At 37.3% G+C, this 27,876-nt stretch overlaps 1 protein-coding gene across 2 annotated transcripts; it reads right to left on the bottom strand.

Moving 5' to 3' along the window:
• Positions 1 to 4,452: 4,452 nt before the first annotated feature.
• On the bottom strand, positions 4,453 to 27,794 carry LOC124631730 (neurexin-4). Of its 2 annotated transcripts, none has more exons than XM_047166297.1 (25): positions 27,591 to 27,794; positions 27,200 to 27,313; positions 24,977 to 25,173; positions 22,397 to 22,538; positions 21,458 to 21,661; positions 20,767 to 20,933; positions 19,797 to 19,973; positions 19,254 to 19,415; positions 18,594 to 18,810; positions 15,438 to 15,582; positions 14,943 to 15,049; positions 14,405 to 14,530; positions 13,811 to 14,014; positions 13,264 to 13,437; positions 12,773 to 12,910; positions 12,241 to 12,377; positions 10,754 to 10,905; positions 10,025 to 10,221; positions 9,442 to 9,582; positions 8,897 to 9,076; positions 8,378 to 8,511; positions 7,731 to 7,941; positions 7,239 to 7,376; positions 5,719 to 5,810; positions 4,453 to 5,388 (listed from the first exon to the last, which is right to left on the bottom strand). In XM_047166297.1, exons 1-25 carry the CDS (start codon positions 27,655 to 27,657, stop codon positions 5,290 to 5,292), a joined length of 3,822 nt encoding a protein of 1,273 aa, XP_047022253.1. In that variant the 5' UTR covers positions 27,658 to 27,794; the 3' UTR covers positions 4,453 to 5,289. The 2 variants fall into 2 exon arrangements, with proteins under 2 accessions (XP_047022253.1, XP_047022254.1); XM_047166298.1 differs by lacking the exon at positions 24,977 to 25,173 and adding an exon at positions 23,232 to 23,428.
• Between the last annotated feature and the right edge of the window lie 82 nt (positions 27,795 to 27,876).

Below are 27,876 nucleotides of genomic sequence, written 5' to 3'. Positions count from 1 at the left end.
TATCAAATTGACTCACGAAAAGTAGCGTACGTTCTTTCAGGAATATGATTGTATGTGGTCGTACCACGGCGTAGCTGCGTAGTAGATAACTTGTCATAGCAACGCTGTATTGAATTACGCATATAATGATACTACAAAGCTCTCTTACTTAAATCCACAAACAGATTCTAAACTTTTCATTCAGTTTCTCCCAAACTGGAAAATAGCTAGCACAAAGTCAATTGAACGAGAAATGCGCACAAAAAGGACAATTGCAAAATACAGAATGAAATGTTCCACATGAAATCTCAGCATAACTGCAAAGAAAACGTCTCCGTTTACTGTAGTGTTGTGTAAGTTATCGACGTAGGAAGGTGCTCCACGTTAAGACGCCCGGCGCTTGCCGCGGCACGCGCGCTTATCGACACCGCCCAATGTGTAGGGAGGTGAAATATCGACAATTATTGATCTCTGCTTTACAGTTATTGCTTCACGATGAATATTTAGTGTCCGTATGGTAAGTTTTTATGTGTTTTGTTTTAGAGGGTGGTTTGGTTACTATTTTGAAGGTGTGAGTTACTTTAAAATGGTTGCAAGAAGAAACCGGATAGTTTTTGTGTGAACTTTACTTTTAAATCAATCACACTGTCAAGTCATCCTGCATGTGACGAGTGATGTAACTCATCCCCAGTTTCTAAAGTTCATCTAAGTGACTTACTTAAAACCTGTCAGTTGGAGTAGTGCCTAATATGAATGATAGATTATGCAAAATGGCATGGCGAAACACATACATAGGTAATACAGATTTACATAATCAGTATCCTGGTGCAATAACTACAAATCATATCAAACACATCTAACATTCATCGACTCATTATAAAACAATAACATCTACGTATCGCAAATCCTTATCATTGGCATCGACAGCGGCCATCACTAAAGCCGACACCTTCGAATATATTACTCCGTGCCACTGAATCTAATCATGATCTGACGGATTAATATCTTACCGTGTTCCCGTCTGCCGGCTAAACCCACCGGCCGTTTTGTGCCCCATTACTTCAACAGCCTTAATCGCACAACCTTATTTTCTAGACAATAAGGTCCATAATTGCATGGCAAGAGGTCAGTTAACACTGGTAGTTTAAAATATTGAGTGGGTTACATCCAGGGGCAATTGTGAAGATTTATTATACCTGTGTTTTGTTTGAATTGTTGTTTAATATTGTATTAGAAGCTGATGGGGTTAGTGACGGACTGATGGATTGTAAGGGATATTGGGTACGGAGTCGGTAGTAAAGGAACATTTTGGTAATTTATTCCTATTTTGTTTGTTCCTATTTCTGGTTACCTATTATACTTTGTTCGTAGGTATTGTTATGTAACGGTTGCTTCTGACTTTATGTAACTCAACAACGTCCCAAGGTATTCTCAATTAAGAGACTGCGTGGGTGCTAATTAATAGATACAAAGTTATTTTCTTTCCATTAGTGGCGATGATGCGATTGATGTAACAATCATGTTTACCGACATGCCCATATTTGTATTGGATTATGCCTAGAGGCGGTCATAATAACGTTAAATTACACCGGGTCTGTTTGATTGAAAGTCTGAAGTTTAAAAGATATGATTTTAAATGGAATTAATGATACAGGATGGTGTGTTATCCGTAAGTAGTAACTATTTATTAGGACTTAGAATTTGTCTGGCATTACTTATACCTAACGTCCAGGAATAGCTCTTCAATAGCAAGGCAGCCGTGGCCACAAATTCCCTATCATAAAGGCTTAATACGTCCGTCATGCTCTTTCTCAACGTTACCATACCGTGACCATTGACCATACATAGATTTAGTGTGGGCCGCAGCCCAACATATCCAGTATCGATGGTCAACTATCGATTAACTCATCAAGTCTTTTCTATAAAAACTGCGCTCAAAGTCGCGACGTTTGCCCTGTAACCTGCCCCAGTGACCCAGTAATGTGCACTAGAACTAGATGTTCGCTAAAAGGTGTGGAGTGGTGGCGCGTGCTCGACAGTCGATGTATCGACGTTTCAGGTCAAACGACCACTAAGAGCCGCTCCATGTGGCGTCTAGTGAGGGGGAGTTATCGATAAATTACGACATCCTGCGTGTTGTAGTTTTAATTGTTGTGCTGCAAGTTTGTTATATATACATTACCTGAGTTGAATTTAAAGCCCGTATCTTTCAGTCGTGTGCATTGCAGTGCGTTTGATTCTGGATCCTTGTTTGAGTTGAAGTGGAAATTACTTTAGGTAAGTAAAAAACTCTCGATCTCTGTAGGTGTTGAAACGTTTGTTGCCCGAAGATTATTTTCTACCAAAAACGATAGATTTCTCCTATCATATAAATACAAATCATCACCTTGATTACCGACATCGATAAACCTCCCCTCTACCCTATCGATATCCAAGTGGAAGGGGCGCGGTAGTCAGCAGTTTGCAAACGGGTTGAGTAGCACAGGTGCTTGGCGTGATGTGGGACAAGCCGATAATGACTACCGGTGACAGACTTCATCACGGTTACTGTGCTTTTCATAGGTCACTCTTTTGTGGAACTTGATAATTTTAGGAGAATGGGTACTTGAAGGTAAAGAGCCTCTTCAGATTTTGATGATAAGAGCTTTTGTTACCTCTCAGGTATCTATTTAAAGAGGCGATCGTTTAGTTTTGAGGGATGTATCGTGTTTTAATGTATCATAGCTGAGGGTAACAAAAGGCACCGTAAACCTTTGTAAGAAAGGGTAGCCTAATACCATCACTGGGGCAAAATCCAAGGACTTCATAAGTACTGCATAAAATCAAGATTCGAGGCACTACAACCACATACAACTTATATTATAGGGATGGAAAATTACTCCCCGTGACGCCCTAGTTATCATAAAGGTTAGTTACAAATAAAAACAAACCAATAATGTATTTGTGGAAAATTTATTCGTGATACTCGAAGTAGTAAAATAACAACTCTACTATCAACACGCTACATATCTGTGACTATACTACGTGCCGCGGCTCCATCTGGGTTTCTGTTAAGGCACACACACCTTATCATACCGCACAATCCCACTTGATCGTATACATTAACCAATGAAATATGAACCTTAGTAACTTAACATAGAGCTCAGAATTGTTTGCAGTTTATTTTATTTTTACAGTATTTGTCACAGTACAGTTGTTACAGTACAGTGTAAATATGTCACGTATGGCACTGAGATAAGGTTAAAATTAAAATGACGAAGCTAAAGGAGTTTGCAATGGACGATCAAGTGATATTTGTTATATTCCTTCATTCATTTAATACAAATCAGAGCACACTCCTATCTATGTATATTGACTTTACCCCAAATTCTGAAAGATTATCGACTTCGTATCTTATTACAATTCTCTTTACATTTGCACTTTCAAAATTTAGGGGTCAGCGTCATTTGCATGACATTATTTATAACTTTCTTTAACGATGATAAAGCATGATACTAATTCATATTTGTATTTCATTTGGAACTTTTAAGAGGAGCTTATATCGGAGTACAAACTTATATCGTAATATAAAAAATATATAATACGTCACATAAATAAAATGTTTACAAAATAATTATACATATACACACTCATAACTTTACACAAGTTACCTAAAAAAATACACTTGTAATGTGTGAAAGGGTTATTTTATATTATACTTAATATTCACCCTATTCACATTTCGATTAAAAGAAAATAATCACACGACCGTTAAGTAACAAAAAGATCATTTTGGACGGAAATAAAATAAAAAAATGTGTTTCCAACGCGTTTTGTCTTAAACTAATAATATCCTAATCGCTTATAAGTAAGCAGTCTAAATAAAAATAAACTTCTATGTCGATAATCAAATGTTATAAAACTATAAAGAACCTAATATTAAACTTACACTAGTTTGTATTATTTTATATAACTTTCTTGTCTTGTTAAAGCGATTTACGACCTTATTGCGTGAACTGTAGATTCAATTTTATCCTAAATGTTCCGTGAGATATACATGAGTATCTTTAATTTTATGATTTGTGGAAGAATTCTAATATTTATACTTAGCAATAAACACATTACCCTCTTTTGCTTTGTGCAGTCGGGTAAAAAGGAAGGCGTACTATTATAAATAAGTATTTATAAGTGATACATAATTCGAGAGCAATATATGAAGAGATTCATAATAATAACTGTATTTGAAACATATTTGAGAGCTTTACAAGAACGAGATTCTTTAGATAGCTTGAAGCCTAAATAGTAGTGATAGCAAGTAGCCAGATGGCACTTAGTGGGAGAAATACTTTACAATTTAAACATACAATTAATTAGTACAGATAGTCAGACATTTTTAGATGTACCTTGTATGTACCTACATTATAATATAACCTTTGACAAGTCATTATCATTTACTTACACCATTTGTCTCTAGTGCATTATGTTTTTATGAACTAAAGTCATTTTGACCTAAAATTTTGTTTTGTTTTCAATGATAAGAAATGTCATACTGATTGCAAAGGTTATCAAACTTTGTCAAAATATGGAGCTTGCAGTTTTCGCAATTTTATTTCTTATTTCTCTGTGAAGCGAGTCGGATAGCTGCGCGTGAGTATAGCCGTATACAATAAAAAATGTTTAATTTGATATATTACGCATTTTTACATTTCGAAAGAATTTTAAGTCATATAATGACGTTGGAATACTGATATATTGTCTTTAGAAATGTTTTTTGTTGTACTAGTTTCATTTTTAGAATACGATTCGTAATTTTTATAAGTTCCAGTGTAACGTAGATTTAAGTCAAATATATTTTTAATGGTTATTGAAGTGGATATATTTTGTTCTGTGGATTTATATGTAGCATTTTATGTTTTATTTTGTTTACTATGGCATTTATAAGTTCATCAGGCAGTATTTTTTTGAGCTATTGTAAAATATAATAGTTGTTTATGTTATAGTTGCTGCTGATAATAATTTGTATGGGGCAAGGTAATATAGTATTTGCCAGTATTCATGACGGCATGAATTCGACACCATATTGTACTGGTGGAGTATGGGGATGGGGAACAACCACCTACAGTCGGCCTGTATAGTGTTCACAACTGTTGGAAATTATCACACATATGTATTCTCAACGTGGCGTCGATTTAAGACGTTATGAATACAAGTCAGTATAGCTACATATATCTGGAAAATACGCCTAGTTTTACTGGGTGTGAAGTCCAGGCGAACTCGTAGATTTTCACAATATCGTTTAGCGAGTCGAGTAGGTACAGCAGTGGGGGTGTCCTATATGAAGAACTCCCTGCGCTTGGTGACGCGCGGGCCGGTGGCGGCCGCCAGCGCCGCCGCGTCCGGGTCCGCCGCGCCGTCCGCGCCACGCTCCTCCTGAGCACACAAAGGAACATTCAACATTTCAATTCCATCTCGTCATCACTGTTATACTGATGCACAGTTGATTAGAAAAAAATGAATAAGGACTAATATTAATTTAGTAAAAGTTACAAACAACAATAACAATACTTTTCACCCAATTACCAAAAAGAGAACACCAAGAAAATTACAGTCACAGACTTCTTAAAAAGCAAATCTTTTCTAAAAGGAATAAAAAAATATTTAAAAAAGATGCCAAAAGTATAAATGAAAGTGTTTTATTTAACCCTCGCCTTACCAGAAGAATATTCCTATGCACGTAAATAAATAAATGTTGCAACTGACCTGTGTGAGGTATTCTCCCTTATGCCTTGAGAGCGCTCGAACCAACACAATGGCCACGATAATCAGTAGCAGGAATATGAACGCCAGTACAGCTGCAATTGTACACAAACAATATACTATTATTAATAAGTATTTATTACAAGTAAGTATAGAACTACAAGACAAGAGGCGCAGACTTCATCATCTATCACGTTTGTTATTAATGACAACCCACTAAATATTGTCAAGGTTCATGATATCCTACAGCATAGTGACAAACAGACAGTCTTAGTAATAGGGACTGGATCTACTATTTGGGTACAGACCCTTATAAAGGTATGTAGTAAGGTATATTGTCAGTTTAAAATTCTCTAGACTTAGTATTAACTCTCTAGATTCAGTATTAGCTTTAATCTTTAATCAACTGTGTCTTGTGTTTTTGTAGGTTAATATTGTTATGAATGATCATAAAATTTTAAAAATAAAAATATATTCAAATATATTCAAGTATTCATTTGTGTCAATCATTGAACCCGTTACTTGCAGAATGAACATAGTTTTTATTTTGTACAATATAACCCTTTCGGCTTTGGTAGCAAACCGTTAATTAACAATATTTTTTTTATTGTATAACCATTGTTGTTGGAACATCAAAAAGCCTTCTGATTATAATATGTGTTAATAGTAAAACAATAAAATCAGTAAAAAATATACAATTCATTGAAAAAAAAATGAGACTGTATTCTCCATAAAATATATCGATAAAGTACGTCACTATAGTTCGGCCATTCAGAGAATGCGTTCCTGACACGTCGCGATTGAACTGACGACGTAACTTTGCAATGGCGTTGCAGTTACGATAAAAATATTTTTGCTGGTTGTTTACCGTTTTAACAATTGAGGAGCATTAAAACAACATTATTATATCAATAATCAATGAATGTTATTACGTCGTCAGTTCAATCGCGACGTGTCAGGAACGCATTCTCTGAATGGCCGAACTATAGTTAATTTTCATGAAATTATAAATTCTTTCAAGCATGTGTTAAACAACAAGATTATGGGCAAAAAGTGTAGTAAAAAAACCCGGTAGCGATATTATCGAACAAAGTGTATGAAGGTTCAGGTTCATAGGGCGAGTATCCAGGCGGGTATTCAGAGTACGAGGGAACGGATATTTCTGGTATAGGTATCTATGACTCGGGTACTGACTGCCGAGGATGGCCTCGTCTGTGTTGTGCATGGTTTTTATTGTACAATCTGAATTTAAAAATATATATTTTCAACTTTAATTATCAAGTGATAAGGGTCAATGTTGATTGCACATATTTTGTAAATTGAAGTAGCTTGATGTAGACACAAGACTCCTCAAACCACTAAATTATGATCAAAAAGTGCAGTAAAAAACCCGGTAGTAATATTATCGAGCAAGGTGTAAGTCGGTTTAGGTTCATAGGGCGAAAACCCAGGCGGGTACCCAGAGTACGAGGTTATAGGGTACGGGTATCTAGGGTAAGGGTATCTATGACGTGGGTACTGACTGCCGAGGATGGCCTCGTCGGTGTTGTGCAGGTCGAGGTCCCGCTGCAGGTCGAGGTCTGGCGGGGGACGCGTCTCCACGCGCTCGGGCGGGTGGGTGACAGGTTCTACACCGCAGAAGTCCTCGTTTAGTACACCACCTGGGGATGTACATAGTTTTGTTTATACTGATATTTGAACACTGAAGATTTTTATTGTTAGTCTGATCTCACTACACGGAAAAAAAATATTTCTGTTAGATATCCGTGAGGAACCTCTGGTAAAAGGCTAGAATTTTATCAGTAAAGATGATTCAACTGCGTTATAAGGTTGAAAATAAAATGTAAACAAATTTCAAAATCACCGATTTTGATGACTTTGAAAGCTTGCATTGCTATATTATACTACTATACCTTGGCAGCTATACGTTAGAATAAAATGTAGGCTACTTTTTAAGAGTTCGGGAAGCAATTTTCAGGACGCGAGTGACTCATTTACAAATAAAAGTAACGTACCTCCCAAACTCCTAACATTAGGCGGCGGGTCCTGCTGGAACAGCAACTTGAGCGGGTATATATCGTCGAACTCCACTCGACTGACGCAGCCCACGAAGCCTTCGCTCATGGACTCGTTGCGGCCGATGTACATGTACTGAATGTTGTTGAACTGGGCGTCGGCTGAGTCTTTGATGTTGAAGTTGTATTCTTGAGTCTCGTAGTTGTCCACCTGGGGAGAATCATTAGAATTATGATATTGTTTCGTTGTTAAACTTTATTTCGGCATGGTACGTTGTGTACAATATTTGCGCACAAAAATATTTCTATCAATGTATGAGAAATTGCATTTAATTGAAATATATGAAGTGTAACATTGTTGATAAATATGTTATGTATTGAATTTACAGTATACTTTAACAAAGTATCGATATTTGTTATGAATAACATCCTTATTTAGTTCCACCACTAAAATGCAGAAAATTCCTTTATATCATTACTTCGTAACAAATAAGAATTGGGATAAGGCTGGAGGATGATATTTCGTAACTTTCATAGGCAACTAACTTAGAACAGGCAATTGGACAAGTTATAGTCTATCTTTCTCATTGTTATATAAATTTTTAAATACACATATGTTTACAACTTTACTATAAACTATAACACACCTGTAACAGCATGGTGGCGCCGCCGTTCTTCCTGGAGAGGCGGATGTCGTGGTACTGGCCGAGCGCGAAGTGCTTGCCCTGGAACACTATCTCCTGCCGCTCGAACCCGAAGTCGAATACTACTCTAAGATGACCTGGAATACACAGTTTTGGTTATTTCATTGAATATAATGCGGCATATAATTGCTAGGACATGTAGGATCAGCCCCAAAAATCAATGAACGTCAAAATTTCCAAAACTGCTGAATAACGTAGCTTCTATAGATAACTTTACAACTGAACTAAAATATATACCAGAATTTACTTAAAATTGTAATAAAGGAGCTTAGAAATCCAAAAGTCACTAAACATTAATATATCGAAAGGTAGCTGAACAGTGAAAAATCTCGTACAAAAGTATTGGAAACATGGGGACAGGACAGTATTATTTTCCTGACTTTATATTTTTGCTCGCAGAGGAAAGCTACGACTTTTTCGAAAACTTTTAAACTTCATATTCATAAATAACATAACTCTTACCAGAATTCGAGACCTGCAGAGTAAGATATTCCCCAGAGATGTTAGAATAGAATCCGAGTAAGAATCCCTTAGGATTAGTGGTGGTGAAGCCGACGCGGATCTTCTCGGCGATGGTGGAACGCCACGAGCCGAGGAAGTCGTACTTTATTATCGAGTTCGGACGGAGGTTCACGCCGATTTCTGTGATAAATAGCAAAAATATTGTAATTTGTTGAAGAAATGAGAAAATGTTTTAGGTATTTACATACTTTATAATATCTGCAACAGTCGATAAATACAAAAGCCAATTTCTTATGGTTCTTAATCTTGACAAGAGGTATCAGTAGGTAATGACCATTAAATAATTACAAAACATTATTCCAAAGCTTCTGTTATATTTAAAGCTAAGTTCCTGTTATATTTTGTACTGTTATTATAATTTAAAATTATTCTATTAAAGAAAATAACTTTGGAAACAGCTTACTTGAACACCAAAAAAGATACATATCACTCCAAAATATGCTAATTCCTACTACAGAAATTTGAAAACTACAGTTTTTACTCACCATCAGCACAAATAGGACCCTTGAATGCTGTCCAGCGACAGTCGCAGGAGTACGAGTCGTAGCCCTCGAGGCACGTGCCGTTGTTGAGGCAGGGTGACGACTGGCACTTGCCCACGCAACCTTCGGAGATGCCGTACAGTCCTGGGCAGAGATTATGATTAAGTTAATGTTGTAATTTTTGTGGAAAAAAATATTAACATACTTTAATGATACGTAAAATTACGCGCATCAGCTAATAATCGGCCACTCACTGTCATTTGGCGAGGGAGCGAAATTAATCAAAATCACTTTGAGGGTTTTAAGAAACACAAAGCTGTTTGGTGCCTGGAAGTTGGTGATTGATTCACCGATGCATCAAAGAGTGCGTAACTGTCGGTCTTGCGTCTGGTGTTTTTTGGTTCGGTGAGAATGAATGTCTGAGCAAATCCTTATGCACGATAGCACCTTATGTAAGATATGATCTGTACAGCTGGCTGAGCTACTAAGGGAGTATTTAATTTAGATATTTTTCTTTTTATTTTGAGAATAGTAAGAAATGTGTATGTAACATTATGATTGGTGTAATTGAATAAACCAGTCGTACCTCTCTGCGCATAGCTCCTGAGATCGACGGGCCTGCCGTTGAGCAGCAGCGCCCGCACGCAGCCCACGAAGCCGTCCTTGCGGTCCAGCGCCGCGCCCAGCACCAGCCCCGTGGTGAGGTGCAGGGCTCGCACCGGCTCCTTGGCCGTGCGGATCTCGTTCTTCAGGGCTCCGTCTACTACTACGCGGGCTTCTTTCCTGAAGGGACCAATTACAATATGAGGACAGTGCTATAAAGATATGTGACTGCATTCGTTGATAAAAAAAAAAAAACAAACTCAAAAATATCAATATGTTGGCAGTGCATGATAATTTATTTTATATTTATTTATTTAGTACAACCAACAAACCTTAAGTATAAATTAATAAGAAATCTTTAGGATAAGTTGATGTAATAATTATTGTGATGTAATTATGATGATGTAAAAACGATTTGTCAAATGTGAATTTATATTCAATCATCATCAGCATTTTTATCGTCCCACAGAGAAGGATAAAGAAAGCCTATTTTATTTACTGGAAATTACGTCGTAAATTAACCAACATCAGGCTTATAAGAGGCACCCATATTACATAGGAACAATTTCAGTTATCCTATGTGGAAATCATATACTATCTAAATATTCCAACCACTGCACCAAACTAAAAATAACATACAACAATTTGACAACAACATCACAAGGCTCAAATTTTCCTCATAACTTTTTCCATTTACTTTTATCCCACATACCTGTTCCTCTCAATGCTAACAGAATGCCAGTTGTTATCAGCCAGTCGGTTGCTGGTCTCCACGGACACGCCGAGCGGAGTGTCTCCCACTTGGAACTGGAACTGCAGCTGATCTCCGCCGATGATGGATAGCTTTATGTAGTCTTGGGGACCCTGTAGAACATACATACAGATTACTTTATTGCTATAGTTCGGCCATTCAGAGAATGCGTTCCTGACACGTCGCGATTGAACTGACGACGTAACTTTGCAATGGCGTTGCAGTTACGATAAAAATATTTTTGCTGGTTGTTTACCGTTTTAACAATTGAGGAGCATTAAAACAACATTATTATATCAATAATCAATGAATGTTATAATTTTGTGCCAAACTGAGTGTCAAATAACTTGGTAAACAATATTTTTCTAAATCTATACTGCGCTATTATATACAAGGTTATGTCAGCGGTTTATATTTTGTAGTGCTGTGCTAAAAATAACAGGCAAGTATCGTAATCTGTTCTTATACAGTTATAATATAAAATAATACGTTTTGATTTTCTTTTTAAGAATTGGAAAATAATGGACTATAAGACTTAATTATAACTTTTATGAAATATAAAAATAAAACTATGACCAAACCGCATTTTTATACTTAGATTAAAAATGGTAACCCCAAATGGCGTTATGGGCCGCCATTTTGTGACGCTAAAACAGTCGTCCGTTGTCGTTTCGTGCGCATTGACCACGTTTTTCAAGTGTTTTCGATCTGTTTTTATTTGATTACCCGGCTTTTGTTAGACCGAGATATCAGGATTGATTCTGTTATTGATAATAATATAATTATACATGTAGGCGAAGATGATGATGAAGACACCACCTCCTCAAGCAAATCGGAGTCTGATTAATATTCTGTTCGCACATTCAATTCAATGTACTTGTAACAAAGAATAAATAAAACAATTTTATTATATGAATATTACCTTTTTTTGGTTTCCACTTAAATAACTAAAATATAAAACAAATGATTCCGCCAATTTAAAACGAAAATAATCTTAAAATAATGCGGCGGTTCATTTTGAAGGAACGGTAACGAACTCAGTGTTATGTTGTGCCCATCACTAGTCGTGACTAACTGATAGGTGTCAGGAACGCATTCTCTGAACGGCCGAAGTATAGTAACAAAATAATTTTGATTTAGTTGGCTGTCAAAAGACTATGCTTATCACTGTTGATCGGCGAAGCAAAACTGTAGGTCTCAGTTGTTTTTTTGGCATTCTATATGGAAAGCTAAAAACCATAAAAGTCTGACAACCAAACATACCGGGGAATATCAAATTGCCCAGGCAGATAGGCAGTCACTCCATGTAAGACATTGGTACTAGCTTGTATTTAATTAAATTCGAGACCAACCACAACTTAATCGGGAAAAGATTAGATAGACGACATTCTTTCACATTAATGAATGATAAAAAACATTTGCATTCATAGGTGTAGTGCACAGCTTACCTTAGAATGCAAAAGCACAGCATTTTCCTTAGTAGTCTTGAACTCGAAGTAGATGTCGCCGCTGTGTCCGAGGTCGAACATCGGCAGCGTGATCACCGCGTCCGAGATGCGGAACGTTACCGCGTTGCTGAATAGATCTATGAAGGAAATGATAACTTAAAGCATCTGATAACTATAACATAAAATTGAATGTAGATAAAAGTTTTTAGAAAGGAATGGTTGGCCAGAGTAAAAATCTGCTTTTATGGTTTTTTTTCATAACAATTTGGAAAATAAAACAACGCATAAAACCCCTCAAATAATCTACATTGCTCGTTACTACCTCTAGAGTGTGTTCATTGTTGACATTGGTGAAATCTGAAATTGGTACAAGAAAACACCAGCTCTCGACAGCCTCATCAACGTTTAGCGACGTTTTAGCTATTGAGCTGTTGCGGATATTGAATGGACCCTCCATTCAATTCCAAACAATTATATCAATACATTTTCTACACAATGTTACAATTATTGTGAACTACATAATAAGTCATACCGTCTCCTTCACACAGCAGAGGTCCGAGTGTATACCGTCCCTCTTTCTCGTCGAGATGCGACCCAGTGTCGCCGAAGCGTAGTTGTTTCACCGGCAAGAATTCTTTCTCAGTGATCTCACCGCCGTCGACTTGGAATTCTATGTGACAGAAGAAGTAGGATGATGAATTTAACTGAACACGCATTCAGATAAATAAGAAGTCATTTTTTATACGAACTATTTGAGGTCACACAATCTTTGGTATATATTTTTTTATTCTAGTTACGAGCTGTATGCGTGATATTGAAAACCAAAGTTGCATTTGGTCTCGTAGACGTAAGAGTACTAGATAGACATAAAGATACTTTATTTTGTAAAACATGGTACAAAGCATAGGTCTTAGAATAAGTAGGAAGCAAATCTATGTCAAGAGACTCTTGTCTGATCTATCTCAGAGATGCGTAGTTGTTGATAATTAGTACAGTTGATATTTAGTAATTGTTATAGGTTACCATCGGGCTTCATATGCTCGGCGTCGCAGTTGCACCACTTGGTGGGGTCTGCGCAGGCGCCCAGCACCCCGCACTGGCACATGCGCGAGCCGGGCGGGGCCCCGGCCCAGTGGTCCATGCGCTGCCCCGAGCGGGACACCCACCACGCGAACGGGTGGAACGACGACTCCTCGCCTGGGGATAATGTTAACTTAGTCAACATTTCAACCATTTATTTAGCCACACAGAAAATATACAAAAAAAAAAAACACTGTCGCAACAGTAACATGGAGAAAACAGTGTTGTTCCTTCACCAACTAAATAACAGGTATTGTTTAAGGTACTCGTGACATGACTAAGTGCCTTCGCGGCTTTAAGCGAGCATCCGATACCGATGTCCTTCGTACACGATCACCTGCTCTGCAACACGGATAACGTGAAAGCCATCTACCCTCGTACACCATCGCTAGCGACGCTATTGTTCGAGTGTTGCTCCACACAGTGAAGTATCAAATTAGAGAGGGAGGTGTTCTGTGATGGCTCCTGCTGGCTGCTGTGCTGTACTCACTGGGCGAGTTGAGCAGCCTGGAATGCTTGCACATGTACTCGAGGTGCTGCAGACAGGAGTGCGAGCGGTTGAGCAGCGCCTCGAGCTGCGGCCGCGACGCCTCGTACACGATGTCCTGGCGGAAGCTGCCCGGCTCCTGGTACCCGTCCACCACCGTGTTCTGCGATGCCGAGTGCTGCACTGCTGTGATTATGCGACCGTCCGCTGTAAGAAAAGGATAGGATTTTTTTAGTTATATAATAATGACTTCCTAGCCAGCTCATATAAGGAAATGAGCCAACTGCGCAGGACATATTATAGTGCAGACGTATTTGCGCAAATACAGGTGCACTCCCTATTCCTTAACTCTCATGGCGCGATGGGACGGCAATCCGACAACACCAGAGAGAGATCACAAGCAAGGCCGACATTAACGTGCTCTCCGATGCACGGGTATATCAATCACCTTCTAGACACAGAGCTGCTTAGCGAAAGTATTTCAAACCCATAAAGCTATATCGACCCGAGACTTGAACCTGACAGTTTTTTTAATGTAATTTACTAACACTGTGAACCTCAATATACAAATAACAATTAAATGATATTAAAACTTACAATAGAACTCGCAGGTGACGGGGAACGCTGGCAATGGACCCGACCCGTCCACGTCGATGTGTATGTCGGCTGACCGGGAGACAGCTTGCACGTTCTTGTACGCCTGACACGATAGCGGGTGCACGGCTAGGAGATATAAGCATACATTAGTCATTTCAAAGTTTAAGGTACAGAAGGTGCAGGACTCTGAGATAAGCTTACTTTTTTTTATTTTGAAAAAAAAAACAGAAAGTTTCCAAAGGCAAAAACGCTTTTTAAAATTATAAATATTGTGGTCTTGTGCAAGACGTGTGAAGGAGGAATAAAAATATAAAGACAAAATAAAACACAAAAAAAAGGTTTTTAGTTTAGTAGAACAACGTCTAATCTAATAAATCTTTTATTCATTACTACGTCTTGCACGAATCGCGACTGAGCTGCGTACGGTTAGACTGAAAGCCGAGCCGACCCCAAAGTATTCGGGAAAAAGGCTCGAGAGAATCATCTATTCTCATTATCCTCAATATTCTTACACGTATGAATACATAAAGCAACTCACAAGTATGGCAGACGGCGCCGGCATACCCCGTGGCCTGGCAGTTGCAGCTGAACTCGTCCGCCGTCTGCGAGCACACGCCGCCGTGCTCGCACGGGTTCGGGTTACATCTGCACAACACACATGTATTTAGGAAGTAGCTTAAAAATAAATACCGTAAATATTATTAAAGACGTCACTTCTATACCTAAACATAGATTTCTTTCATGGACGTTTGGAAAAAGATTGGAACGGTAATCCTCAGAGGATACATACACATCCTCATATTGTAAAATTAAAATCCCAATTTAATTTCGACTCTAGCCTTGAATGTTGGTTTGAATTGGATTACATTCACCAAACAAAAACTTCATGTGCAGAGACTGTATTTCATAACTCAATAATTCAATTACAATGCAACAAATTATAATCTTAACTAACATTTAAATGGTACATTATACCTCAAACTATAATATCTCTGTACTGTTTAGATAACTAGGTATTTAAACTATACATTACCTATCAATCATCTGGCAGGCATCGAACACGACCTCATTGGGACAGCAGTACTCCTCTTTCTTCCAGTCGGTGGGCAGGCGGTAGTTGCCGTCCACCGCGATCTTGCGCATGCAGCCCACGAACCCACGCGGCGGCGCCTTACCACCTAGATAATAATCATATTATTAGTATTTCCTTTAAAGAAAAATTTAATAAGTTATTTATTCACAGTAGGCTGAAAATCAGCACTTTTTAAAGGTCAAATTAAGACGCCACCTTGATTTCATTTGCCGTTTGCCATGCCAAATTATAGGACTACCAGCTTACCAATGGATCTGAAATTTTGATATAGGTAAATTGATATCTTTATCTAGATTCTGCCAGAACGAAAACACGATACTGATAATTTTACTCGATCATAATTAATTCCGAAAACACGTCTAAAAAAGTACTATTTTTGAAATTACAAGAAAGTTACACTATCTTTATGTTTCAAAATTACTCTAATATATTCTTAACATCAATATTAACGTTTTGTCAAAGGCATTTTTCCATAACTATTACCAAACATTTTTAATTAAAGTTTTAAGATATTGGATTTTTTGAGCGGCCGCGATCATGGTAGACGCTACGCAATTCTGAACCTTATGTCCATGCTCTAGCGATTGATACATGTGTACGGAGACGAGCCAGTCCGGCGATAGCCCTCTTCGAGGTCGGACCTGTGCATGTTGTCGCTCCGGCCGTAGGTATAATAATTTGTGACGATAACTCAGATTTGCGCGCGGCCCTATGTGTGCGTCGGCTTGTAAATATACAACTTTCGTTCGTGTGACAGTGACGTCGTGCGAGCATGACGTGTTCTTATCGCTTTTTGTTATGGGTACAGTCGTTTACAAAAATGTCTAGTTCTTAACGGAGAAAATGTTTATTATTACATTTTACAGTTTTTCATTATTTTCTCATACGTTTTTTCAAATCGACATTGACAGTATCTAAAAAATAAATGAGGTGAAATATCTAAGATGAATTAAATACTCCTTACATATTTTCTAGCTCGGGGTACGAGGACAATAAATAAAAGTGTGGACTAAGAATGCAAAATTCATCATTTGATTTTTCAAGTAGCGATTCAGAATCATTATAAATAAATAAACATTAAATTACGTAATAACTGTTTTTCTTTAAACAGCCGTAACCCCTAAATAACTGTATTTGTACCCGACTGTACCTCTTGTCACGCACACAAAGTCACTATATATGTACAAGGGTTACCCACACATAAGGCCGCGCGCAAGACTGAGTTCAACTTACTATACTACTACGTAAATATAAGCACTCTGAGAACAAAAAATCTATGGAGACCGTGTTATACTACAAATTCTTTTTTTATTTTTTTACATTATATTATTATTTACATTACATTTCAGTTTTAATAAATATGTTTGAAAATGACTTACTTAGCTTCATTACTTCTTTGATACCTTTCCCTTCACTACATACATTTTTTAAATGGTTAACACACAAGATCTGCGACTCTTTTATTCCTTAACCACTTAATTTTTACTAGCTGTTTCACGCGATTTTAGCCGCATTCCCGGGGAACTTCTTCCTGTGCCCGGATAAAATATGGCCTACATTCACTGGGGATAGTGTAAATCTCTAATTGTGAAAGCATCCTTCAAATCAGTTAAGCAGTTTCAGAATCTATACAATCCACAGAAACAAACAATCAAATCTTCCCTCTTTATAACATTAGTATTAATTATTTAACACTGGTCAAACCCTTTCATTTGGTACCCATATTGAGAGAGCTATAAAAAAAACAATGCAATTCAGCATTTTCTGGCAGGCGGTGGCTATCTTGGACTTTATAATATTATACATGATTCTACTAATCAAGCCCTTTCATTTGATACCCATATTGAAGGAATTCGCCATTTTGTGGCGGCGGCCATCTTGGGCCGATATTCACCAAATAAAGCTAGGAACACTCCCGATTAATTTTCATTTCAAACAAAAAAACCTAAATACATATCGATTCATCCGTTCTGGATATACAAACACACATACACGACACACCACACATACATACACACAACCATACGCGTAAAAATTATCATATTACTCTTCATAAAAAGTTTTCATTACAAATAATTTTTGTAAGTACAACAAAAAAAAAATCCGATAAAAAAATAAAACATGTAAGTTGCGGCTCCTTATCTTCCCTGTTCGGTTCTCCTGACCTCGCGCTGACCTCGGCGTATGCGATTGGCGCGATATTCAAATTTTACACATTGAGTGAAGAGTATAGCTTGCGCGACGCGATAGACGCGCGAATTGTAGTGGGCGGAGCTATCTAAAATCAAAAAATCCGCGGTGCGGTCTTAAAGGCCCCAAAAAGGTCCGCCCTTCACCAAAGTGTTTGTTTAACTTGGAGTATTGGAGTAGTACATTTTATAGCGTCCTTAAGGACACTGTGTGAACCACTGACCAGAATAAATATATACTTGTCTGATTAAGCTAATTGCTTTTGATACAGAATGTAGTGTTGCCATCACGAAAGTTCCAAAGTAAATGGCTGCAGTATTGCTAGTATTTAGAACAATAGGAACAAAATCTTTAAAATCTAACCTATTTATTTATATTACGAATTCCTTATACATGTTGACGGAAAGAATAATGAATTCAATTCATTTAGACAATACCATCTGAGATATTTATTTCTTTCATATTTTCCACCTTTTTTTATTTTTTGTTGTCGCTGGGTAAAAAATGCTATTACGCATGCCCTTCCCGTCGGGGGACGGGAGAGGGGTATGTGGGACTCCCCGGTAACGACGTTCCCGGTATACTATACCCACTAAAAAGGCCCAGCGGCACTCCGACCTCGCCTGAGTGGAGGGGGTCTGGGAATCTAGTGCATCCAGTCCCCCACCGGCGATTCATATTTTCCACCTGACATTCAGACAATACCTTAGACATTTATTTTTAAAATATTTCCACCCGTTTTAACCATAAAAATACCATCACCTTACATTAAAATTGCTATTTATTTTAACTGCACTGCTATATTTCTCCACCACCCAAAAGTAGACTGGGAGAAAATGCCTAAAGCGGTAAGTCCACCATTTTACAAAATGTGCAGAAAGTAAAACTATATAGAATAAAACTTACCAGCAATATAGTAAGTGCTTCCAGTCATAAACCTAAGTTTCTTCAAAGTCTTCACGGGCCTATAATCAACGGCTAGAGTTAGGCTATCAGTAGCCATTGTGAGGAGTAAGGAGTGCCAACGACCATCGTTGAATTCTTCAGCATAGTTGTCCAACTTGACCCGAGGGGAACCTGGGGTTTCTAGTTCTACTTTTACTCTGCCTTCTTCTATGTATACCTGGTGATAAGAAAGAGTAGACGTTAATTTTCAATTTATCGTACCTATTGTAAAAACTAGTAGGTATGCCGTATGTGTAGTTCCTGTCATATTTAATTTATTTTAACGTGTTTGGGTCTCAAATCGATTGTTGACAACGCACAGAAGCCAGGACATGAAGTTACAACATTTCTTTAACAGATTTTCGACTTTATCTCTAAAACATTAAGTTTCAATGTTGTTTGGGAAAATTTTACTCATTGTTTTACCTTGTTGTGGTCATCTATGTATACTTTCAGAATACAGGATTTTTTTCACAATTGCCTTTTGATCCATGGATGTGCCTAACATCCTAAGTTTTGTATCTCTTGACGAAAATAATTTCCGATAGGACAACTTCACTATACTTTTTTAATGAGTTTACACCAAACAGAACAGAATATCTGAACATTCCTTTCACTTGCCTTAACATATCCGTCAGTATTAAACTTGTGGTATATGAGCAGGCCGTGCAGCTCGTAGGTGCGGAACTCCAGCGAGATGTTCAGCGTGTTGCCGCCCGAGTAGCCGCGCAGCTTCGCGTATGATCCCTCCTTTAGGAACGTTATTGGTACCACTGGGGGTTCCTGGAACAAATAACAAAGTTATTTAGTTATTTTTTTGTAAAAGAACAATCGTATCATAAAAGATGGAAACGTTTTTGTCATAAATCCTACTTCTATATAAATCCTTCTTAAAGTCAGTGTTTTTTCGTAGGATAACATTCTATCAACTTTCTGTGTATTTATTTCTCCAACGAAATAAGAACAAAGGCAATTTAAAGGAAAGTTTCACCAATTTTGTATAAGAAATAATATTCCAGAGACAGACACTGTTTGAATAACAGATAATATTTAACAGATAGGGTTATTTCCTTGATGGCCTAAGTTGACAAGACAAAACTGAGTAAATTAGTCAATTTCCAAAAAATATTATTCAATCAAGTGTAAAAATTAGATAAAACTTACAGGGCAAGCATAAAGCGTGTTAACTTTCTGGAATTTGAAAGGCTCCCCCGCCTCGTACCCTTGCTTCAGGTCCTGGATGACGTTGGTGGCGTTGAGGTACATGTTCTCGATGCAGCCCGTGAAGTTCTGGTTCACTACTAAACCTTCTTGGAAGTTGGGCACGCCGCCTATGTAGAACTGAAAAGAGATTTTATGATAAAGAATTTGTTTGGTAATTTTGGTTATGTAATAGTGACTTGGTTCTTCATTAAGCAACATAAGCAAAAACAAGAATCTGAACTAACAAATCGATAGTCACTAGCCTTCATAAAATGCGACTATTTCTTGAACTTATAAAGCATTTCATGAAGTTAGTAAAATCATGAAGATATAATTCATTATATCTTCATGATTTTAGGCAAATACGCTACGGTTGCGCATTGGTATAAATTATATACCCATTCTATGTCAGAGACTTATAGAAGGATTTGGGAAAACTCTGACAATATAACTCGTTAGCTTGATTACGGTCCTTCAGACAAGGATAACAAGCGTAGTCGTCTCGTAAGCGTGTCGTCAATACGTATTGATTACGAGACCCGCTACTACAAACAAATCTTCGCTTGTTGACATTATTTTGTAAACAAATCTTTTGATCGTAATGAGTTCATGGAACTAGGTGTTGTCGATCCATAAATAGAACTAACCAAAGTTTAATATATGTATGTAAGTCTTTAAGATATATCTGTGGGCCAAGTGGCTTAATTTGATAATAAAAAAAGAAGAGTTTACTTCGAACACTTTAGTATTTTCCACTGTACCAGTGTTTTAAATCTTCATCTCAATAAAAAGAAGAATAACATTGTGCATCTTAAAGTTCCAATTACAGCCTTTTTATCGTCCCACTGCTGGGCACAGGCCTCCTCTCGCACAGAAAACGATTGGTCGTTAATGTATCTTACTTAAATATTGATAAAATAAAAATACTTACAGCCCTATTCAAGTTAAGCCTGGAGAACTCTCCCTTGATGCGATCCTGCACTATAACGCGGTCCACTGAGAAGATGACGGAGCGTCGGTTGCGGGAGATCACCACATCGTGCCAGATATTGTCGTCTAGTAGGCTGCCCACTGATAGGGACGTTGATGTACCGGATCCTGGGGAGAATAGGTTATTTAATATTATTAGTATTAAAAAAGCGAAGCGAAGTTTTGTTTGAATGGTGAAGCTGAAGTAAGGGTAGGTGATTGCTGGAGAGAAAAAAATACTTCTGTTAGTTAATATTTTTGGTCAAACAATAATATAAATACTCCTTGACGTTGCTAACGTGTGATGATTGGGAGACATAACAAAAGTACCCAGTGGATTTTATAAAAGATATGACACGGAAATAATCTGAATAATGTTTGATTTTAAATTATAAGCTTTAATACAGTTTTTAACCTTACAATTTTGAACATATGGTTATAATTAGATTGCAAAATGTGGTACTCAATCAATCACAAGTATAATGAGATCCGTGTGTCTCTGTTAATTAATTATAAATTAAACATCTGGAAGATACAGTAAACCACAACAATCATGATTTATAAGTACCAGCTGGTGCAACATGTGTACACCACATATTTCTTCACCACATTTTATTTTATAATGAATACTGACTAAAGTCTACCACACTTACCCAAATCAATATTGAGCACAAGTCTGTTATCCCTGAGCTGCAAAGCCAGGTAGTCTCCCTGCGTACCCCGGGAGTACATGAGCGCGCCTGATGCTGTACTGGTCTTGAATCTGAAGCGGATGACCTCCCTGGAGGCAGAGATGGGGTCACGTAGGAGATCCATCTTGACTAAGGATGTTCCGTTGAAGTAGAGGGTATCCGCAACTGGGGGATGAATTTTGTATGTAATATAACCTAATCATCATCATCATTTGCCTAGCCTTTTCACTACTGTGTTAGGATCGGCTTCCAGTTCAACCAGGGTGCCACACGGAATAATTGCCTGACTGACCTTTAAATACATTGTTAAATCCTAAAGACTCAAATCCTACTAATATTAAAAATGCAAAAGTTTGTAAGGATGTTACATTCCAAGGCTAAAAGTACCGGGCGGGTTTTGATGTTCCCTCGGGAGCGAAGGAAACCGCGGGTGAAACGGTACGGTCTCATTTTTAGCTAGTATATTTTTCCAAGAATATTTTTATAGCTCCTCTGAATGATGCAAGGAGCTTTGGAGAAAATGTCCTTAGACGAAAGATATATTTTTTTAGAAGCCTATAAAATATTTCCGTCAAAAGGCACCTTGGCCGTTTCATTTTTATTACACGCTTTTCAGTAGGCAGTTAAAGCGATTTATAGACGACTTGCCTATTTATATTTAAAGTACACGACCATTTTATTTTGACCTTGTCCATGGTAATGTACATTTAGATTTATGTTTATTTTAGATGCTGGTAGTTTAATTTCTCCTCCGAAGAATATTAAAAATGTAATTTTCAAAGCCTTCATTCACCTAATCTATAGACCTCTATCACTTCAAACGGCCTTGCCTATCATGGAATATTTAAACGACAATTTTGAATACACGATAATGCCCTCTATATCTCACTCCATACATACCATAATCGCATCCATAGACCTCGACTCTCATGGAGATCTTGTCCCGCCATCTCATGGGGTTTATCCGAATGAACTGTGCAATGATGGGCACTTCGAATTCGTTCTTCTGCACCGTATTGCCGTCGTGGTTGCCTTCGAACATCTATGTAAATGTAAGCTCTATTGATTAGGTGATAGGGTATAATTTTGCTTGTTTATAAATTGTTTTAACATTAAAGTTGTAAGTTGAGGCGCATGAGACTGCAGTGCCATGCAAAGGTTAAATATAAACAAAGATATATGTTTATTTTATGTCAGTGCAACTGTAACACATATGGTAACAATTATCCCACCCAAAACAAAAATGTGAAAGACTGCCAAGTTCGATAATATGGGAATGCTTCGCCTATAAAAGTGAGATCTGAATAAGTACCAAGTTCCATACACATACCTCAGTTAAAAATAGTTACTTTTTAATGATGTTACTTGGCAAGTTTCAACGCATGAATCAAGTATTTAATTTTCTATTAAAACTTGCCAAGTAACATCAAAAATCATCAAATTCAAGTAACATCAAATTCCCTCTGACAGTTCATGTTTTGTTTATCTCAATCATCGTTCTATATTTCCACTGTACCTACAGATCTTTTCCATATTAGCTAAGGGAGCAAAAATTCTGCATCAAACAATACTTCAACTTCCCATACTAAAGTAAATAAGATTATAAAAGATATTTACTTAAGACAGAATTTTCAAACAAACATACCAAGGTACCATACCTTGGACATTGTACTTACGACATGCCTAGGCTATATAACAAAAAAATTGTTAGTAGTACACCCATAACCACACCTACCTGCGAGTACCCATCATGAGTGGTAATAGGTCTCCAACTCTCTCCATCGTCGGAGTACTGCAGCATGTACTCAGTGACATACTCGTCGGTGGCAAAGCGCCCTCTCGTGGCAATGCCCCGCATCTCGCGTCGTTTGTCCAGTTGGATGGTCAGGTGCTGGTAGTAGGAGCTTTCCCGCGCCGTCCATGCTGATGTGCCTTCACCGGTAGGTTACGTTAGTAGCGTGCGGGATTGTGGATTGCGTCTTGGTAGTTGACTAAGATTTAGTTTGTTGATAGGTATAAGTAACAGCTGATTTAGGTAACTCAAGTCTACTGCTGAATAGATAAAGAAATAAGAGTACCCCTAAAGTCAAGGTATTCTGTCATCTAGAGTGGTAATTGTATACGACTTTATCTATCTGTATGGAAAAACAATGCGGTTCCCATAGTGAGCGAAAATAATTGCAATTCTTTGTTATACTTGCTATGAATGTGAGTTAATTAATTAGTATTAATATATTTCTAGAACATTATAACTACCTAGGGTTTTTTTTATTTTGATGCCGTAGGGAATATTATATTAACTGAACGCGTTGTTTTAAAAATTGATTTGATACTGCACATAATAGCGCCGCGTTACTAATTAAGACTTGACCAATTAGCGCTTTTATCCAGTAGGCTTTCATTATTGACTTTTATAAAGAGCTCATTAGCAGCAATTGCACTTTTATTGTTAGAATGCTCTGAATACCGTGTCACCAGCTTCATAATTAAATCTATTCAGCCCATTATGACGACATAACGGTTGTTGGTCATATTGAAATACAAGGTTTACCATCAATGCAATGCTTTTGTTCAGGATTACAATGGCAACCTTCTATACACTTCAATACATTAACAGAGTTCCCGTATATTTATTGTCAACAGTTAATTAATTATAAGCTGTTTTAATGGTTCCCTAGCAACCCAATCTAATCAGAAAATAACAAGAGAAAATATATTGGACGCAATCCACAATCAGGTTTATATTTCAGACGTGTAAATTAATAGAAAATAGTTAATGTTTAGTTTCAGAATACTCCAGAACAGTATAAGAAAATAATCTGTATTTATTTACAGTGTGTAGTGTTTTAGTTTGAGAAACTTTTAATCAACAGTTTTATTTTAAGCAAAAACATAACGTTTACTCGTTACATTTATGTAAAGTAAGGCTGTTCTTTTATGTTGGTTTCTGCTGCTTTTTTATCTACAATAACACCGCCAGTATAAATGACATACATGTCTATGAGTCATGTAGGTATTACAGATCTAATACCACTGAACTAACTTCCATAGTATCATTCTCAGACTACTTACGTATAGACGGCAGTCACGCAACTTAAAAGAAATTCAGCCTCAAATAAATAAGACCGTCACCAACATACAAAACAAAATTAGGGGAGACCAGCCATAACCCAACTACATCAATTCATTAAGTGAGGTAAATTACTACTCCTCTAATCTACGGGTATGTACCAGTCATATCAGGGTAATTTAGTTAATCAACTAAAACATGACCCATGATTCTATGTCCCGAAAATTAAAGATGAAAAGAATGGATATGTTATTAGCAAAATAAAACTCAACGCCAAATTAAAGTGAGTGTTACTTTCAAAACATGACAACACACAAGAAAACCAAACTAAGAAGCAGAAAACACATGCAAACCGACCTCTCAACCTGTTAGTCATATGTTCGTTATTGTATTGATGTGTTTGTTTTTACCTTGACTTCTCCGCCGGCGGCCTTATACTGAACGTAATCAAGTCCGTTGGAGCCATAGCTGATATGATACTCCTGGACGAACTCCTGCGAATGCGCGCGGCCCTGCGTCGCCACCCGCGTTATGTTCTTTACGCTACCCAGGTCAATGACCAGCTGCTGGTCGAAGTCATTCTCCGAAGCCGTCCAAGCGTTCAAACCTTTTTAGTGCGGGAAAATGCACAAGTTTATCTCAAGTCACTTGCCTCGTTAGTGGGTTAATTACTGTTAATCGGTTAAATAACACTTGATATTCAAATAATTATTTATTTGCCTTTGCCATTCATTGAACTTCTAACAACTAAGTAATATGATCCTAAACCTATATAACACATCTATATAATCCAAAAGCAACCCAAATAGTAAAAAACTTAACCCTTCTTTGCAGTCGGGTACAAATATAACACATATTGGAAGTAAATTAGCGAACATTTCACATTATAATTTTACGAAAATATTTTTTTTTATTTCGCAATAAATTCGAGATTAACTGCCAATCCTCTTAATTCTAAAAGTTTTTCATTTGTTTCTCCATAAACCCGGAACTAAAGTTCAGATCCGGTTCGTGTAAGGGTTTAGCATCTTCCACTATCTCATCAAAAGTCAGATAAGTATAAGGCGAGGGTACATAGTTGCCATTGCCTTCCACTTTCAAAGAAACAGCCACAGCGTGTTTGTCATCCAACAATGTCTCCTCAAAGATCCACCCCTCCTTCTTAACATTCCTCACATGCAACACCGTGTCAGTTACCAGCCTCCCCACTTCCAACTTGCGTGTTTTGATCGAAAAACTTATTTCGTCCAAGGGTACAGTTATACCAAACCCTATGTTCTTCACATAACTTTCTTTTAAGCACCAAATGCGATAGAAACACGCGATCTGTTCCATTTCCGTGGGAAAACTACGAATCATCGACCATTCGTGCCTCGAAAACTGTCGCGTCATTATACGAAAGAATTCTGGGATGTTCTTATTTGTCGGCGGTTCTATTTTCATAACATCGATGCCAATATTTCGATCCTTATTACCAGCCAGTACTACAAAGTCTCCTTGGTGAGACACATTGAATGTTATTGGTACATCACCTCCCTCCACTAAGAATGGCTTGCCTTTCTCATCTCTGCTAAACCGTACCTCCTCATAAGGTATAGAAGTGGTGCTGTATACAAACTTCCTCAGCATAAGGCGGCCAACTAGTGATGATTTAGCATCGTTCTGGAATACAAATCTTGCTATTCTCTGCTTTTCCTCTTGCTGTATATAGCTTGAAGCGGCTGTGATCTCCTCCACGGTAGGTTTCCACTCAGTGGCATTGAAGGCCCATCGGACATTTAAACTGGCCATTTTGGTACTAAAGGCTCTATTTAGTATGGTTACTGAGGTCCAACTATATAGTGTTTTATATTGATAACGGACCTGCAGACGAATGAATCCTGTTACTTTCTGTCTTCTTTGGGTTTATGTTTGATAGTTGTTTACAATTCACAGGTTAAGAAGCATAAACTATAATTCTGGCAACTGAATCACAACACAACACACAGCATGCAAAAATAATGGCATGACTTCATCCCCAAGTGACAACAAAATATGATCTAAATATTGCCAATGTTGCTGGCTTATGTCCTACAGCATTCTCTAGCATACCTTATGCAATGATTCATAACATTCTTACACAAGCATATACCATTTCTGAACTGTATACTGTTATGAACCAATACATGTGCAGCAAAGGCAAAAATGATGGTGAAAAATAAAATAAAAATTATTATTTGTTAATCAGATGAATGCATGCTATATAACATGGCTGACAATACTGTAGGTAAATGTAAAAAATAATTTTGCAAGTCTTTCAGGGCAAATGACAGCTTTTAAAGCCATCACAACAATTAGTGATAACCCGAGATAACATTGTATATTTTACCATTATCAATATAATTCAATAGTTAGGTATTGTCAGTATGTTGGGACTAAAACATTCATTTGATGTTGTGATTTGACTGCAGCAAATGTTTTGAATGACTTTATTCATTTTTTAAACTATTGTTACAGATTCTGACCTGTATTTTGGGATTGTTACTATGAGAATTAAAGGCTAATATAAATAAAAACATTCAACACTATTAAAGGCTTAAAATATCGACATACAGGCCAGATATTGGTCAGGGGCTTGTTTGTTCGATACTTACCAAATAACTTAGCATTCTCAGGTCCCCTGTCTCTAAGGCTGGAAGTGGCAGTCAACTTAGAGTTGGCAACCAGTGGCTCATTACATTCGTAGTCGTAATAATATCTTACTGAGTCTGGAAACAATACAAAATGCATAAAGTTACAATGTTATTTGCCGAAAATAGTAACTGGCACACTGCTCTTCAGGGTTGAATGAATTTGTAACGAAGTAAACAAGAATGACGGCAATGTGAAACCTACTTTCCGTTAGCAAACAAAGCGCTAATGTTTTTGTAATTACCGAAGAGAAAAAGAATTTCAAAAATTACATTTATGGAAACATACGTTAATTTGTTCAAATATCCTATAAGAAAACACTAAAACTTAGATTTAAATAATCGTTAAACTAACCTGCATCCGATTTCGTAATGCTATAGCAAAGCAACACAAAGAAATAATACACGAAACCACTCATCATAATTTCATAGCTATTTTAATATTGCTACTAATAATAAGAACGTAATGTATCAGTCAGAAAATCAAATAAAACTGTTTGATCATTACGTTAGCGTTGTTACAATCATCAAGCCGGACAACACCCAAGTGCGTTTTCAAAATTACGCATGTAAACGTCAGTTTAAATGTACGTCAAACGATAGCTTATTGGCTGATAGGCATAAAATAGCTCTTACGTAAT

The sequence above is a fragment of the Helicoverpa zea genome, chromosome 7 (assembly GCF_022581195.2).
Source record: "Helicoverpa zea isolate HzStark_Cry1AcR chromosome 7, ilHelZeax1.1, whole genome shotgun sequence".
Lineage (NCBI taxonomy): Eukaryota > Metazoa > Arthropoda > Insecta > Lepidoptera > Noctuidae > Helicoverpa > Helicoverpa zea.
Note: the sequence above shows the minus strand (reverse complement) of the source record. Positions and strands in the feature narration are given on the sequence as shown.